This window comes from Hyperoodon ampullatus, assembly GCF_949752795.1.
Source record: "Hyperoodon ampullatus genome assembly, chromosome: 10".
Lineage (NCBI taxonomy): Eukaryota > Metazoa > Chordata > Mammalia > Artiodactyla > Ziphiidae > Hyperoodon > Hyperoodon ampullatus.
The window spans coordinates 5853380-5872258 of NC_136923.1; the positions used below are offsets into that span (position 1 = coordinate 5853380).

Below are 18879 nucleotides of genomic sequence, written 5' to 3' on the forward strand. Positions count from 1 at the left end.
TCCAGAACTGTGAGAAAGTAAGTTTCTGTTGTTCAAGCCATGCAGTCTGTGGTATTCTGTTATGGTAGCCTTATCAAACTAATATACTAATGATAACAAAAAACAGTTGTTATAGCTCTAATAATATTAGACAAAGTAGAATTATCAATATTTGGAATGAAAAAAGGTACATAAATACATGGTACTGCAGATAAAAGAATCATGAAAAACTTTATGCCAATAAGTTTGAAATTTTAAGTAAAATGGACAAACTCCTAGAAAAACACATACTACCAGTACTGACACAAGAAGATATAGAAAATATGACTTGTCCTATATCTACTAAAGAAACTAAATTATAATTTGAAACTTTCTCATAAAGAATATTTCAGGCTCAGATGACTTCATCAGTGAATTTTCAAGTATTTAAGGAAGAAATAATATTACTCCAATGAAAAGCTTTTACAGAGAAAATAAAAAGAGAGACCATTTTCCAACTCATTTTATGAGGCCAGTATAATTGTAACAACAAAACTTGGCAAGGACATCATGAATAAAGAAAATTCCAGATCAACCTCTCTCATAAATACAGAAAAAAGATCTACGCAAAATATTAGGAAAGCAAATCCATTGATATAGAGAAAGGATAATCAATCCATTTTGACCAAGTCTGGTTTATTCCAGGAATACAAGGTTGATTTAAAATTTGACAGTCAAATGATGTAATTCACACATTAACAGAATAAAGAAGAAAACTCATATGATCATCTTACTAGATGGAGAAAAAGCATTTGATAAAATTCAACATCCACTCTTGATTAAAAAAAAAGAAACTCTTAATAAACTAGGAATATAAGAGAACCCTGTTAATCTGATAAAGAGTAAAAGTTAACCAACCAAACAAATAAGAAAAGACACAGCAAATATATTTAATATATAAATATAAAATATATTTAATGGAGAAATATTGAAAGCTTTCCTCTTTAAATCAGGAACAAGACAAAAATATCTGCTATCACATCGGCCAATATTATACTGGAAGCCCTAGCTGCATAATAAGGCCAGAAAGAAAAAAAATATACAAGGATTGGAATAAAAGAAACAAAACTATCATCATCCACAGATGACATGATTGCACATGCAGAATCCAAAAGAATCTACAAACCATTAAATTGCTAGATATCAGATCAACATACAATACAAAAATATCCACTGTATTTTCATACACTAGAAATAAAAAATTAGAGAACACAAAATTTTAAATGATTATTTTAATATATATTTATAAATATAATATATATATATTTATTTATAATATGAAAAAAATCAAATATCCAGGAAAAAAAACCTAGCAAAATATGTGGAAGACTACACAGAAAAATACAAAACATTACTTAGAGGAATTAGAGAAGACCTAAATAAATAGAGGGATACATCATATTCATGAATCAGTAGGTTCAATGTTGTAAACATACCAATTCTTCCACAATTGATACAACTCTAATTAAAAAGAAGGCTTTTTGTGGAAATTGACAAGGTGAAGGATAGGAGAGATAATTCTGAAGAAGAATGTTGGAGGGCAAAGCTACTTGACAACAAGGTTCACTATAAAGCTACAATAATTCAGACAATGTGGTATTTATAAAAGGATATGCCAATAAAACATAATAGAGAGTTCAGAAACAGACCTCCAGAGATTTATGATAAAATACCTAGGAAAAAAACCTAGGAATAAACCTAGCTAAGGAGGTAAAAGAGGGGATGCACCTATGTTCATAGCAGCACTACTTACAATAGCCAAGACATGGAAACAACCTAAATGTCCATCAACAGATGAATGGATAAAGAAGATGTGGTATATATGCTTGTGTGTATACATATATATGTAAATACACACGCACACACACACACACATACACACATATACACTGGAATATTACTCAACCATCAAAAAGAATGAAATAATGCCTTTGGCAGCAACATGGATGGACCTAGAGATTATCATACTAAGTGAAGTAAGTCAGAAAGAGAAAGACATATACCATATGATATCATTTATATGTGGAATCTAAAATACAATACAAATCAATGTAACTACGAAAAAACAGACTCACAGATATAGAGAACAGACTTGTGGTTGCCATGGGGGAGGTGGTAGGGGAGGGATGGAATGGGAGTTTGGGATTAGCCGAGGCAAAGTATTATATATAGGATGGATAAACAACAAGGTCCTACTGTATAGCACAGGGATCTACATTCAATATCCTGTGACAAACCATAATGGAAAAAAACATGAAAAAGTATATATATATATAACTGAGTCACTTTGCTGTACAGAAGAAATTAACATGACATTGTAAAGCAACTATACTTTAATAAAATTAAAGAAAAATAGGAGATGCAATTTAAAATAGGGTGGCCAGGGAAGGCCTTGCTTAGAGGGACAGTGTATGCTACACAATGGGAAGTCATATCATAGAGATGTCAGTTCTCCCACAAATAAATATGCAAATTCAAGGCCTTCCCAACTACAATGTCGAAAGACATTTGATGGAACTTGACAATTTGGCCCTAAGTTTCATACTGAACAGGAAAAAATGCAAGAGAAAATAATTGAGATGACTTTGAAAAGGAAGAAAATGCTGGTATTTTCCTAACACCATCAAAACATATTGTAAAGTTATAGTAATTAAAATGGTGTGACACTGGTCTACAAATTAAAAAATAGACTAATGGAATAAAACAAAGAGTAAACAGAAATGTGGCATGTTAAATAAGTGGGGGGGGGGAAAGACCTAATTTCCTGCTTCTTAACTAAATTCTCTAAATATTTGTAGCTTTCCATCAAGTCTCTTGGTTTCTCCCCAAAGAGATAATTTTATGCTTCTTTGCCAATTGTTATGCCTTTGGTTGGTTTCTCTTATCTAACAGCATTGACTAACACCTCCAATACCAGGTTAAATAATAATGGTGATTGTATTCACCCTGACTTTAGTGGGTGTGCCTTTGGTGTTTGCCATTAAATAAGATGGTAGCCTGGGGACTGGGATATCTCTAGTCTATATCTCTGTCTCTATCTTTATCTGTTTGTACTTTGCAAGCCTCATGCACTGCTCCATGCCAAGATTAGGTGCCCTCTGAAATTCCTTCCAATTTTAAGATTCAATTATTCTATATGTACATGTGAATTAGATTTAATTTTTTTTTCTTTTTTTAGTGAATGTTTCTCTCTGAAAGATTTTACAGCTCTCAAACAGAAAGCAAATGTCCTCGTTCTGTGCCTCACATTTAGACTGACTGCCAGCAAGTAGAAATCTTCTTGAATGAGGTGAGTTTAGAAAAAAGTGGAAGTAGCAAAAGTGCAGGAAACGGAATACAATTCTGACCGTTGCCAACCAGAGCCCCCTGCTTTCAGGACCACCACCCAGTGTCACTTCATCCCACTCAAGACACTTCACGTTGTGTTCTCTTGGGGACAGAAATCGCATGTATGGTTCACCTCCAGCAACGGGAATTATGCAGCAAGGACCCAAATGACTCCTATTCATACAATGACAACCTGAAACCACCCATGCCAGCGCCTTGCTTCTACCATTCAATAACCAACCATCTGTATTTGGAAGAATGCCGCCACTGACAGCACAATTCCGAAGAAGCAAAGAGATTTAAAAAATTTTTTAAATTTATTTATTTTTGGCTGTGTTGGGTTTTCGTTGTTGAGCACAGGCTTTCTCTAGTTGTGGCGAGCAGGGGCTGCTCTTTGTTGTGGTGCACGGTCTTCTCATTGTGGTCGCTTTCCTTGCTGCGGAGCACGGGGTCTAGGTGTGCGAGCTTCAGTAGTTGTGGCGCACGGGCTTAGTTGCTCTGCGGCATGTGGGATCCTCCCCGACCAGGGCTCGAACCCATGTCTGCTGCACTGGCAGGCGGATTCTTAACCACTGCGCCGCCAGGGAAATCCCGAAGCAAAGATATTAATGTTAGGTTTTGTGTTGTGTTTCAGGGTTCTGTTTGATCTCCTGAGTTCTATGTTCTGAGGGTTCACCAGGTGTTTTTCTCAGAAACACTGTTCTGTTTTGCACTCTGATAATTACGCTATCCAGCTGGCACCTCGCTAGCATTTTACTCTTGGGCTGGTATGTGTCTACTAAAATCCAACTTTGGTTGCTTTGTTTCTTCCCAGTTTGGTTTCTAGCAGCCACACCCTAACTCACAGTAGAGTGTGGACTCATATGCTCGATTTAATATTGTATTTAAATACGGTATATTTAAAATGAATCACTTCCTTTCATATAGAGTTATGCCTTTCTCTCCGCCCTTCTCTCTCACAAGCCTGGGCTTTGAGGGTTTGTCAGGTGTTTGCTAGACCATAACACCTAACTCAGGGGCAGAAGTGGGAACTCTGGCTTAGGAAGTCAAGCTTCCCATTTGTGCTTATCCATGATTACTTGTCACACAGTACTTTTCCTCAGTCCATTTGGATGTGGAACCTGGCATGAGGAATCCCTCTTGCCACACTGCCATCTCTAAATGCTTATTGGTTGTTAAGAAGCTCCCTTTTCCAGAAGGAAAAATACATGTATTTTGTGATCCTGGAAGATCCCATCTATTGAAGCCTTGAACTTCGTAACAGGAGAGACCTGAGAGGGCGTTAGTGACAAAATGACAATATGAAACACATTTTTAATCTTCTCTATGCTTAGTCTTTGCAACCTTTCATTAGATTGATCCAGTCACTTAGGGTGAATGTTTTAATTAAACGGATACTTCCAACAGCCAGTGGCCCTGAGGCTTAAAACAATTGTAAGGAGTAAAATACTGCCAAAGAGCCCAACCCCATTTTCCAAGGTACCCGCTTGTGGAACTCCTCCTGCCTGCCTTCCCTGGGCTGGAGGCAGTTGGCTCTGACCCAGAGGTGGACATTGCAGCCACCCCTTGTCGCTCTGAGTGCTTTGGCCCACATACACCCTGACTGTTGGTTGACAGTTCCTGACCTGTACATCCCAGGGGGATCTTGATTTAAGCAGCTTCTACTTCTTCATTTTGATGATGGTTATAATATGACCTTAGCTCAGATTCAGCTAAACAGGAAGTCTAAAATCTTATATTTGAAGACAGGCTGGGTGAACAATCATCAGAGATGTTGTAGACTAGATAGCAGGGTTGGACTAGAGCAGTGATAAACTGGTTTTTTAGACACTGGGCGTTCCATTCAAGGAATTCAGAGATGACCCTGGGGTAAAGGGACACTAATAAATAATAATGGGGAACGATAATACAAAGTACTCACGGTCCTCCCTGTTGATGACAACCATTCACTCAGCAAGTTTTTAGAGTTATCTACAAATGGTCTACTTACAAATATAAGATAAATTTAAAAAAAGAAACAAGAAAGAAAAGATAAGAAAGCAAGTCCCTCCGGATATAATGATGTCCTTTGAAATGGCAGTTTTAGGGAAAAGGATCCTGTTGGGAATGTCCTCAGTTAATCTATGAACTTAGCTTAGGGCCAAACTGGCTTCAGAAGTCTAAATATGAGACATCAAGCCTTGATAAATCTCTGACCTACTCCCTTGTCTTGAGACCAACCATGGACCCATTTCTTTACCTTAGAACAGTAAAATAGATCCCAACAGAACAAACATGAAGAGAAACTGAAATCCATAAACCATTCAATAGGAGAGGAACTTCTAGAAATTTCCTAAGGAAAAGTCGTGTTTCACTCACACATAGTCTACTAGGAAGTTACAACTCTAGAAATAGGTACCAAGTCCAGCTCAGGAGGCCACTCTGAAATCCTTATATCTGTAATTCTTTGATCCCACCCTATATGGGCCTTCCTGAGAGTCCAGGATTCCTTTGCCTGGGTTCATATGCTTCCTGCAGTCTGACCTGAGCATCTCTGCTGTAGCTCCCGAGAGGCCAATGTTTCTACTTTGTAGCTTTACTGAGTGGGCTCAGGCTGACATCTCCATGGTCCTGAGAGTCTTTTCTTCCACGGAGGCTTCACTTTCAACTGCCTATAGCATCAGATCTCTTCTGGAGGAATTTGTGAGATGTCTCTTATTTTTAGAATAATTTTACACTATAGTCACTTATTCATATAGGAAAAAAAAAAGAGTACAGCATTATTATACATGAAAACCTTTGGAAATCGTAACAGTGAGGGTCTGAAGATCAGAAGAGTAAGTAATGACTCCTCTCAGAATCCTTTTTCTAACCCACCACCTAGTTGGATCCCCCTGTACTTCATTAGTTAACCATTTGTAACAACCTATTCAACACCTACCTTCCCCCATGAAGCTGCAAGCTCCATGATGGCAGAGCCTTTATCTGTTTCACTCATCACTATATTCCCTAGCAGAATACCAGGCACATTGTAGATGATCAGTGTATGTCTGTTGATCAATTGACCAATGTTAGACTAATTGCTTAGTATCTTAGGGCTTTTAGTTTTTTCATCTATAAAATCAGTGGATAAATTAAATCATCCTCAAAGTCCTTACCAGATGGAACTAATTTGTATCATGATTTGTGAAGTGCACTGATGTCTGCTACTTACTGTGAAATGCGTTAAAAACATAAGATTTTTTTGAATCTCATGCATTGTTGAATGCATAGAGGGATGGATAGATATGGGATAAAGCAAGCATAATACAGTGTTAATTGTAGAATATAGGTAGTGAGTATATGGATGTTCACTTCCAGTTACTTCAACTTTCTGTGTAGTTATAAAGTTTTTCATAATAAAATGTTGGGGAAAAAAATGGGGGGTTCAGAATAGCCCAAAACATTGACTTTGGTAGGAAAAAAAGCTGAAGAAAGTAATTCAATATAAAAGTCACCAACAACAGTTCAGGATTTGAAAAAGAACAAAGAGACAAAATAGATGTACACATTTTAACAGAATTGTGCGAACTTGCAAAAAATTTATGTAAGTAGTAGAGGCAATGTGTGTTTGGTAAGAGTTTAGAGGAGAAAGAGCAATCATGGGGGACTACCAAGATGGGCAGAAAGTGCTTCAAAAACTAGGTGATATTTCAGCAGGGCCTTGAAGGTTATGCATAATTTGAATGAGTAATGAGTTTAAGGAGGAATTTTTAAGGGGCTGAGGACAGCTGAAAATGATAAAGTGAGCATATGTGTGGAGCAAGAAAACAAGCAAGGACAGTGAATTTCATACTGGCTTAGCTGCAACTAAATAGGGAAAGTTAAGGTTGGAAAGTAATGATGATAAATAAAATTTATTAGGATCTTCTGTATATATTTGAGGTACCCGCACACAGCACTTTCCATGCATTCTCTCCTTTATTTCTCGCAACAAACATATGAAGTATTACAATTACAATAGTTGCTAGTAAGGAAACTAAGGTTTAGAGAAGTATATAGTCATTTGCCCAAGGTCACAGCTAACAAGCAGTAGAACCAGGTTTGTCTGACCCCAAAGCCCAAATACCTAACCATTAGACATACTGCCTCCCTGGTAAAGTGAGGCTAGACTCTAGGGGGCCTTAAATACCAAGGTAAAAAGTTTGGGCTCTACTTCCGTAAGCCTGGAGATCCACTGAAAGATTTTTGATGATCAGAGATTTTTTAAAAGAAAATTGGCAGAAATAGGCAAGAGATTGAAGCTAGGAAGCCCAATTAGGGAGCTGTCACAATAAGGTGTGAATAAAAGCCCTAATCTGGAATAATTGCTGAGGGGACAGAATAAAGGAATAAGAAGTCTTTAAGAAGAAATAATCTACTGACCTCTTCCTACTAATATTATATTGAAATATATTGAGACATTCACTGTTTTGGTATCAAATATTCAAATTAAAAGTATCTTTAGATCCCAAATGTTGTATTGTATTAGCCCGGTGAGACTCCAAAGACCAATAAGCAGCCCAAATGTCATTCCAGTCCACTTGCCAAGCCACTCAGGCCTCTGGGATGGTCTGAGGGTCTTCAGAGTGTTGATAGGTCTGGCTTGTCTGAGCTGCCCACAGGGACCCTTTGGGCCTACTCTTGCAATTCTCTGTCACTACTGATGGGCTCCAGAATGGATCCAAGAGGTCCAAATCTGGTTGTCCCATCAGTAATCTGATAGGGCTAATCTCTCTTCCCCAAGAACTGGATCTAGAGCAACTAGGATTGGTTAGGCTGCCACTTAACCTGATCCACTGGGATGGCTGTGGCTTTCTGCTGTGAGCTGCCTAGAGGAGTTAGCTGAAGGGTGGGAATTCTCATCAAAAGAGATGTGCGTGCATATGCAGGAGGATGAAAATGCCCAGGGAGTTGGTGTTCCCTGGGGAGCATTTGTTTTTACATGTGGGTTGGGGTCCCTGAAACAGCTCTCTGATGTTCCCTCTTCCCGTCTCTCCTGTATTTCCCTGACAAAGTGACATGCTGGGGAGTACAGACCATGAAACAAGAGAAGACAAGACTCCTGAAAATATAGACCAGTGGACAAGCACAAATATGCGTGTGTGTGTGTGCGTGTTTGTGTGTGTGTGTGACTATATCAATAGCCAAGATGGAAAGCAAGTTCTCAGACAGTGAGAGGGTGTTGAATAAGAAGAGGGTCTACCAGAGGGAATGAAGAATTGCATTATTTTCCCACATGTTTATAACCAACAGGCTTTGAAGTCCAAGGAGATTTGTAGGAAGAAGAGTACTATTCAGGTATGAGCCCAAAGCTCAGACACTCAGAAGTCACTTATAATGAGGGTTAGTTAGGCTCAGGGGGTTATTGTCAGAATCTAACAAATGGAGAGATGAATCAGTGCTTTATAAACTGTAAAGTGCCTTTAAATTACGAGGTGCTATATAAACTGTAAAATACTACACAAATGTAAGGGAGAATGATGACAATTATTTGAAGAAGAGAACATTATTCTGAATGTAGTCTGTGACTTGAGAATTAGACAGTAAGAAAATTATTTTAAACAAACAACAGAATTTGCCTGTTGAAATGTATCTTCTCTCTTTCAGAATCAATAATCTTGATGGGGCTTGACATTTATTTCAAAGAGAAACTACTCGAAACATATGAGACTCCTTTTCTGGGATTAATTTCCTTCAGAACCAGCTTACAAGCCACACAATATTATCTCATTAATTTATAGTCACACTGTTTTGAACCTTACATATTATCTAGCTTAATCATTAGAGCTGACTCCAAAAGAATTTTAAGTGTTTTTTAAAAATCAAAATTCACTCTCTAAAGCAATGATTCTTAATCTTTTGTGTGTGTGTATTGAGGACCTGCCAAAATGCACAATGCACAGAACAGTTTGCATGGGAATTTCTAGATCCCAAGGTAAAGAACACTTGATCTTCCAAGAATTATAGAAATTCAAATTTGAGGGCTACAGATCTGAGGGCAATTATTTTCTGAACATAAGCAGCAGGTTTGTTGGAATAAATGTTTAGCCTCCCAAAGGAATTGGTTGAAGGAAACCACACCACTGTAGGAATGATCATATGGTATGAGTGTTTAAAAATTAGTCCGTTAGAGTCATATGGGGTTTGTGTCGTCATTTCTGTAGCTGCAGTGGTTTTTGGCGTGTGTGTTTGTGTTCATTGCTAGTAGGATGTTTAGGCAGCAGCATTTGCCTCCCCAGGTGTCTACCCTCAACTCAATTTAACCAACTCAAGCTGAAAGAGCCATAGCCCTAGGAAAAGGAATCAGATGGGCTGAAATTGCCCTTGAGGCCCACCTGGTTACAGGAGAGGAAGAAAGGCATGATTGGCATTTGTGTAGCCACTCTCACTCTCGGAGGAGTCACGGCCAAGCGGGTTTGGAGCTTACACTGCTGTTGTCTTTTTGAGACGGAGGGGATATCTTGTGATCCTCTCACATGCCAACCACTGTTAGAAACAGACTTTAGGTGAATTAGTTAATTTAACTCTTAACCTCCTCAGAAAGATAGTATTGTTCTCATAGATGAGAAAACCGAGACACAGAAAAGCTAAAGAACTTATAATCGAAGTCAATTAGCTAACAATTAGCAAAGCAGGCATTTAAACTCAGAACTCCTGCTGCTGCCCCACACTGACTCTCCCATTTCTTCCCAGTCTCCGGGAAATGTTCCCATGAGCTCCGCCCTCCCTGGGGGCCCCTGGAAATGCAAGCCATTCACTTATCTCACCAAGGACAGTGTCCGAAAGGCCTGCCCATCAGACACCTGGGACTAAGCCTCATTTGCTTCTATTACTAACTTCCTTCCTGACCTTGGCAAGCTCCTTGAGTTGTCTGGGTTTTCTCATCTGTAAAACGAAGAGGATAGAACTAGATGAAACTTCCAGCTGAAAAATTCAGTGACTGAATTCTGTGCACTCACCCCATTCCCTGAAGCTGGCAGGCCTCCCGATCCTGTGGGCTGCTCACAGCTCCCCAGTGGATGCCACCTTCTCTGACTGCCCAGCTAGAAGGATGCTCCACTCCAACCCCATGTACGGCTGTTGTCCATTTTTCACTTACTTGGCTTATCTTTTCCATTTTAACTTCCATATCTTATCTGAATTCCTCAAATACTTTTGCTTATTTCTTTAACTCTTATGTAGTACTCAATGTATGAATAAACCAATTTATATTTTAATTCCTCCACGAGAGACAGTGGTTGTTTCCATTTTTCACTAACAATGCTGTGACTAACATTCTTTTAGTTGCCTCCTTGAGTACTTGTACAAGAGATTCTCCAGAATGAACGTCTAGAAATGGAATTGCTGAGTCATAGGGTTTGTGTATTAGGTACTGCCAAATTGTCCACTGAAATGCCAGTACCGACAAACGTTCCCACTTGCAATGCATAGAAGTTCTGTTTCTCACATCCTCACCAATCCTATCAAGCTTCACATCTTTCCAAACTAGCATTTTGACTGCATTTGCCTTATGACACTCAGCACTTTCTACTTTATATCTGTTTACATGCTACCTCCCTTACTGGCTGTAAACTTTGTGAGGTCAGAATCCTTGCTTAATTCATTTTTATATTCGTCCCACAGAATTTATTGAGCTTAGTAAGTGTACAATAAAGAGTTATGAACAGATAAATGATAAGCAAACTGAATTCATTTTGACCCAAGGAGATGGGGATTTGATGCTGGCAGGGATAAGGTGTCTATCTCTATTCATCTGGGGTGAGGATGTGGGTAGGGAATCCCCATCAGCTGCAGTGATGGTGGCACAGTGGTCAGAAGTGGCTGACAGATCAAAGGTTTCAAGAGCTATAGAGGACTCTCTCCAACCTTTGCAGATCCCAGCTTTAGAAAATCTTTTATCATGGTATTCATCAGCTATTTATTGACTGTTGGGAGTAGCAAATTTCCCAGTCTCTGGGGCCATCTTTTTATATACCAAGAGTGCTGTTTCTGAATGGAACTCCCCCACCTCTGGCTCCACCCCATTACTAAGGGTTGGATAGAATCCATGTGTCCTTTGGACTAGGAAGCTGCATGACCTATGGTAAATGCCTCCCCCTTTTGACACCCCAGCAGTTCCAGGCTGACTCATTTTCTAAATAAGCCACTTGTGGCTTTTGGTCTGACATCACATGTGGAAGAATGAGTAATTTTTCAAGAACCAGAGTTATATTGGATCAGAATAAGATACACTGTGTATGTTACTCATAGTTCTAGGACAAGGGGTCAACACTGGTGACAAATACCCTAAAGTTCTCCCACCCCTCCTTTCCCTGGGGCCAAGGGATGGAGAAAAGGCGAAGGAAGGAGGTGGGTATGGACGTGAAGAGTTTTTGTGTACATCTCTAATTTTGTTATTTTTGTGTACATCTCTAATTTTGTTATCACATTATGCACAGTTTAATAAAATTGTCTTGTTGCCTCTGCTAGATTAAATAAAAGTAATATAGCAAAGTAGGCAAGGCCATGGGGCTCCACTGCTTGGGTTCAAATCCCAGCTCCACCACATACCAGTTGGGTGACCTTGGGCAAGTTATTGACTCTTGATTTGCTTCCATTTCCTCATTTGTAAAATAATAATAATAAAAAAATAATAGTGCCTATGATGTAGGGTTGTTGCGAGGAATAAATGAACTCATATATATGGATCACTTAGGATTGTGCCTGGAAATTAGTATGCACTATGGAAATATTAGTAAATATTTCCTTGAATCCATCACAATGTTTATGCTCATGTTAAATGCTCAATAAATGCTTTTTGATGAAATGAATTCATCTTATGAAAACATTTGGAACTGGGGGATAGAAGTGACTACAAGTGGTAGCCTCGTGGTTGGAAATGGAAGGAACCATAAAGATCAATTCCCTTGAGCACAGGTATTACCTGCCTGCCCCGCTTTTGTTTTGTTAGTTGTTTGTTCCCTAGTTATGTGCACTGTGGTGGGATAAGGGCTGCCCCCACCAGGTGTCACTCAATGGAGGTTCTACTTGCTGTTTTTTAAGTGTAGGAAGAAGGCACAAGTCTACATCCTCAAACCCTGGAAGCATGGGCTGAGTTGGAAAGGAGACCCTGGCACCAGAGAACTTCATTCTCCGACTTCTCAGCACCTACTGCTTGTGAGGAGTTAGCAAGACAGCGGCATTAGGATGGGTGTTATTTTGTTGAGTTGTTAGTAGGATGGGAACACGTGCAGGAAATTATTTAGATAAGATGTTAATATCAATGCAGATGTGGTACGCATTCTCACAGCATTTGTGGGTTTTTTGGGAACATACTCCTGAGTACCAAGAGTCACGAAGAAGCCACAGTGAAATCCCTTGAAACCCGCCCTCTCTCACAGACTTCTTCAGGATGCCGGGGGATTGGCGGACCTCATTCATGAGAGCAGGCCCATCCTGCCTCATTGGCACCTCCGTGTGGGTTTTAGCTGAGGGGACTGATGGGCCAGACAAGCAGCTCCAACTGGGCCACGACGGAAGCCAGGATGCTATGCTTATTAGAAAGGCTCCACATTCAGTACAACTGGTAGAACCGCTGAGTTACCAGGGAGGTGTCAGGAAGCGCAGCCTGGGGGGCATCTAAAGGACAGCCGTATTCTCAACCATTGCCAAGACAGTCACACACACACCGACACAAACAGCTTCACTTCCTGGGTTTTTCCCTTCCCTATACTCCCGCGCGCACACACGCGCGTGCCTCACGTACACTCTCTCAGTCAAAAGGGGGGCCTAGGGGAGACCTCATGGCTGAATCAAATGCTGGTTAATGCTGCTGCTTTTATTACACCAAAGGTCTTAACATTTATTTGGAGAGGAACACAAAACTTGGCATACTGGCATGCATTCTCTACAGCACAGTTTTGGAGGAGCTCAAGATCACTGCGCCCCACACAGGAGAACGGCGCCGGAGGTGGCAGGGGGACTGTAGGTCCTTGATCTCTCCAGTCAGCAGACTACAGGGGCTTCACTACCACAGCAATCGAGGAATCTTGTGTGCTGGGCAGGTGTGTTTTCAACAGCTAAACAGGTGTGACAAGGGATCCAGGTGTGGGTGAGTCCCTAACACTTAGAGCCGAGAGTTATTTTGGGGTAAGTATATTCTCCCCAAACAGGTAGCACTGACTACAGGGGGGCATGCTTAGCACTGCATCTGAGCTCGGTTAAGCAACCAGGTGTCCTCAGTGAAGGGAAGCTTGGTTTCAAAGAAAGAATAAGACATGATGGTGCTGTCACAATAAGGCCACTAAAGTCACAGCAAACGAGGATCTCAAAGGAAGCTCTCACGACTACAGGAAAGCAGCTCTATCCTCTCTGACGTCAGGTGCCCCTCGCTGGGTAGGCACCTGCTCTGAGACCTTCACCTGGTCCTTTCTGAGCTGCACCACATCACTGAGTGCAACAGAGCAGAGGAGGGGGCCACACACGTTAAGGTCATGGGACATCACCACCAAGTGTGGCTGACTGTTGTTGGCAAATGTCTTGGATGCCTTTCGCGGTTGGGCTGGGTGCCTCTGTGTGTCTGGAGAGCTAATCTGAAAAGAGGCTGGCAAAGGACTTCCTCAAGCTCCGGATGGTCTCTGCCTTGGCTTCATCCTCATTGGCTGAAGACCGGAAGAAGGAGGACTCAGAGAAGCTGAAGGCATTTGTCAGGGACTGCGACTTGCTTGAAGATAAAAACCAGAGAGAACGTGAGAGGGTGGTGTTCCCAGTGAGGCAGGGAAGGACGGTGACACGAGGATACACGACCGGAAGGCCCACTCCCACCCCAGGGAGACTGGGTGACAGAGGAGAAAGCCAGCATGGGGCATGCTAGCAGGCCCCTGGGAGGTCCCTGTGCTCTTTTCTTTACCTGCAGTGCTGCTCAAACAGGAAAGGATGGAGGCAGCGTGGGAGAGAGGGAGAAGGGGGAAAGAGAGAAGAGAAGGAAGGAGAAGGGAAACAGGAGAAGAAGGGGTGGCTCAAGGCTCTTTCTTTCACTTAATGCTAAAGGGCCCACAGGCTAAATTTCAGAGCCCCAACTTGGCAAGAACTAATCCAGGAATCTCACACCCTTCCCCTTGGGTGAAACGTAGCAAGCAGGGGCCGGTGGACTCTTGTGCTCTTTCTCATCAACTGTCCAGCATCAGAAGCCCTGCGTCAAAGTCTTGGTCCCGCCTCTCACTCACTCTTGACCTTAGGAAGCCACGTGCCCCTCTGAGACTCGGTTTCTTGTTTGGTTTCTTAATTGTGTTATGTAGATGTCTGGTAAAATGATCTCTAGGCCTTTTCGGCTCTTTCTCTTTTGCTTTTTTCTCTGATTCCAAAAGAACCTTTTGACTTGGCACGAACTCTAACAACTCTATTTGGGCGTAATCGCCCTTGCAGCCTTCCTCAGAGGAGCCTGATATGAGGTCTGTGAGTTTCAGGGTGTCCAGGGGCAACAGAGATATACATCAGGCCTACGCAAGGTTACTGGGTACTTTTCGAATGAAAAAACCCAAACTGCACATATTTTAGGGACCAATTTTTCCCTTGAGACACTAGTGAGTCAGAGAGAAAAACTGTGAAGGCAAGAAGGTGGAGGGGAGGCCAGGCCCAACACTGCAGGACAGGACACGTGGTCTGGCGTCTCCATGGCCGTCTTCTCTCCTTCTTGACTTCTGCTTGTCTCCTTCCTGCTGGTTCCTGGCTCCAGAACTCCTCTCCCGGTATCTCAGCGCTCCCAGCCCTCCCCTGAACTCGGACACAGCCCCAGAAACTCCCTTCTGCAGGGGCATGAGCCTGTCTCTTCTCCCGCAGTGGCTGAACAGGTGCCCTGCCTTTCACTGGGCCTGGGATGAGCCCCAACATGCTGGCCTCTGGGAGCGGCGACTCCTCGGCATGCACAGGCCGAGGGCACAGGTACAAGCCTCCCGCTTGTCATCAGAGGCTGGCTCGATTCAACAGCTTCAGCCCAAAGGCAGTGACAGCCCACAGGTCTGCCCTCAGACTGGGGCCAGAGTTGGCTCAAGAGAAGGTAGGCGAGATTAAAAAGTCAGCTGCAGAAAACGACTGGGTTGACGGGAGGGTGTGAGGCAGGCGAGACATGAAATGTACCCTCGGCCAGAGCTGCGGAGCAAGGCCAGGGGACGGCCCTCCCATCACACGGGACTGGAAGATCCAGAGAAAGTGGTCATCCGGACCACCCGAGCCCTCATCCTGGCTCTGCCGCTAACTAGCAGAAGGGCTTTGACAAAATCAGATCTCTCTCAGCAGTGTTTTCTCATCTGTTCAGTGACTAGAGATGATCTGAGTGGCTCATCTGAGCCCCAAACTCGACAGCTCCCTGTTCTCCGTCCCTGAGAGTTTCATCTCTTTACTGAGATGCACTCACGGAACGCTTCCGATCCCCCAGGCTGCGGCTGTCTGTGCTGACAGTCGTGACAGAGGCCTGTGGTTGGGGACCTTGAAGAGAGCCGTCTCTGGTTCCGGGGGAGGGTGGAGCTGAGCACCCAGGTGCTGTCCCTGCCAAGGGCAGCTCTACTGCTCTCTAGGGGCCCTCAGTTCTGTCCTCTGAAGCAGGATAGTGTGACAGGGGTCTCTAGGGTTACTGTTGGGAATGAGCGAACCCAAGAGGATGGAGCTCCTCAGGGTCTCTTTACGGGCCTCTCCTCTGATGACCACACCAGAAACCAACCTCCTTCTGACAAAGCTGAAGGTAAAAAGCCGAAATGGATTTAACTACTTCCCCCTTTTCCTTCTGGGGAGCCTTGCTGATTGGCACACCCTAAACTGTGAGTCAGAGGCAGAAAAGAGAATTAAATTTTTTTTTTTTTTTTTTTTTTTTTTTAGAAAGAGAAAGACACATATACACACAGAGAAAAGGAATGGAAAAAAGAGTGGGAGGGAGGATTAAAAAAAAAAAAAAAAAGCAACCCAAACCCTAAGCTCGAACAAGAACGGGAGAGGGGGTACTAACTGCTTTACTGCCGCTCCCCAGGAAGAAGGGGGGGGTTTGCGCTTCCAGCTAAACCGGAAGACTTTCACTTCCCTCTTTCTTGCCCTCCCCAATCAACCCAACCATGCCCCCCACAAAAAAACCCACCAAAACCCAAACCCCAAAAAAACCCCACAAAAAGATCTCTAGGAGGAGGTCTGACTGAAGGTGCTTGCTAGCAGCTCTGGAGCCCAAGGCCTGAGAGGAGGGGGAGGAAGAGGTGGGGGGAGGAGCTGCTGAGTCGTCTCTTACTTGAGCTGTGGGTGAGGCTGGGGCTTCTGTGGTGGAGCAGCCGGGGGTGGCTGGACCTCTGCCAGGGAGCTGCCGCTGGAGGGTGCATCTCCGTGGGTGGTGGGGCCGCCCGGCCGCTGAAGAGCCGAGGAGGAGGAAGAAGAGGAGGAGGAGGAAGAAGAGGAAGGTGGCAGTGACGGTCCAGGGGGGAGCCGGCGTGGACGCAGCACCTTGCCTGGGGGTGGCATTCCTTGGGGTTGCCCAGGGCCCCCTAGGTTCAGTACAAGAAAAACTTCATAATTTAACCATATCAGAGGGTTTCCTTATTAGAATCTATGTCCCAAAGGGTGTGGCTATTTAATCACCAAAGGATAAGCTCTATGACAAGAAGCCACCCGAGGCTCTGAAGGGCTCCAGAGCGGGCCCCTGGTTACCCTCAGACGTCGCCGCTACATGCTCCTCCTCAGACTCACAGCGACTCAGTCACAACAGAAGTCGGAGTACTGGGAAGAAGCCATGGGATGAGCGGCCCCCATCAGAGGTGAGCTCTCTTACGGAAGGGCCCCAGACCACAGGGACCACCCTTCTCCCCCAGAGGTTCCTCAGGTACAGACCAACCTGGCCCACGGTGTACTAGGAGGTCTCAAGTTCCACACGGCACACACCGTGCAGGGCAGTGGAAAGAGCCCTGGTCTGGGGGTCAGAAAACCCAAGACATAGTCTATCAGCAGCTCCCTGAGCAAGTCAGCAGACTTCTCTGGACCTCGGTGTTTACAACCATCAAACTGTTAAAAATTAAGACCTAGTCTTAGTTACCTTTCAAGAGAGTAGTGTTTCAAAGATGACAATGGACAAGAAAGTTCTTCAAAAAGTATTCTGTGCCTTATGATCATCGATGATCACTGACTTACATTGTGTTTTTGGAGTTGGCCTTAGTCTGTCCTGCTCCATGCCTGCAGGTCTGATTGCCATACCCCCAGCAGGGCTTCCTTTCAGCATTAACTCATGCCCATGACTAGGACCTTTCATGTCCAGTTGCCTCTTAGTACCATCCTCAGGGGCTCCAGTCCCTCCCAGGTGTATGTGGTGAAATTCTCCAGAAATCCAAGTCCCATTCTCTCCCTGGAGATGCTGTGAGTACCACTTGGCAAAGAAGAGCCCCCCCCCCAAAAGGACCAGGATCCCCTTCTCCCAGCATGAGACAGAAAACCTTCTGGTGACCTGGAGATCTCATTTCTCAGTCTCAGTCCCAGAGTCCACGTTCACATGCCCACTGGAAGGAGGTGGCTTACAGAAACTCAACGACAGCTAAGAGTTGTACTGTAACTTAGTTTTCTAGAAACACCAGGACACCTGTACCCTCTGGAGAGGCAGAACTGTATGTCTACACCACAGTACATCCATGAGTGTAAGCCAGTTTCCCCGCTACACGGCATGGACTCCACTTTATGATCAATGACCAATTAATACCAGGGTGAGTTACACATAAATAAGTAAATAAGTATATTAATGAAATTTTGCATGTTGAAGAAGTTCTAAGTTCAAATCAGAAAACTAGTGAAGATGACAGATTAGCAGAGCATTTCATATTAACCAGTTTTTGCCTTTTCCAAAGTTTGACATCATTTGTATCAGCATTTTCTTGTAAAGTACTGCAGGTTGATAGCTCAGCCTCTTGTACCAGAAACCTGAGTGCTTTCCCAACTGTACAGAGATGCTTGAATAGCCAGAAACTTTACAACTTAACACTGAAGACAGATATAACTTTTCCTTTATTGCACATTAAGCTGTACAAGAGTCACAAAAGAGAGGTACTTCAATCACACTTCCAGCATTGGCTGAGGTTCTCCCAGCTGGATGGTACAAAAAAAGGCGACAACATCAGAAAAGAAATGGGTACAAAACACCTGAACGGCAATCCTATACTGTGACACGGATGCCCCAGGCCACAGAGTTGTCCTTAGCATGCTGCCCGAGGGCACAGGACAGTCAGGGTGTGCTGTCTGCTTGTGTTTGGCCCTGGGAGGGAGCCCTAGTCCCTTTCTCCCTCACCTGACAGACCGTGGCTGACACCACCCTGGAGCCTGACTAAATTCACACGGCAGCTTCGTATTTGTGGCTCACAAATGTCACATGAAAAGCACCTGAATGTTCACACCGATCACATGCAAAGAAGCAACACCACTGTCAGCTCACCGCTTGGACAAAAATAAATATAAAAAATAAAATGTATTCCTCCATTCTGGGAAATGTTTCTTTATTCCTTTCTATCATTTCATCAGATTGGGAGGTATTTAAGGACCTGATTC

The 18879-nt window shown here is 43.1% G+C and overlaps 1 protein-coding gene across 1 annotated transcript in view; it reads right to left on the reverse strand.

The window, feature by feature from the left end:
* Window positions 1-13911: 13911 nt before the first annotated feature.
* Window positions 13912-18879, reverse strand: part of SYN2 (synapsin II) — a gene marked incomplete at both ends in the record, with an annotated part of 163144 nt that continues 158176 nt past the window's right edge. Inside the window, 2 exons of the mRNA XM_079712054.1 lie at window positions 13912-14047; window positions 16592-16841. Coding sequence (XP_079568180.1) covers window positions 13912-14047; window positions 16592-16841 — 386 coding nt within the window. The remainder of the gene's footprint in view (window positions 14048-16591; window positions 16842-18879) is intronic.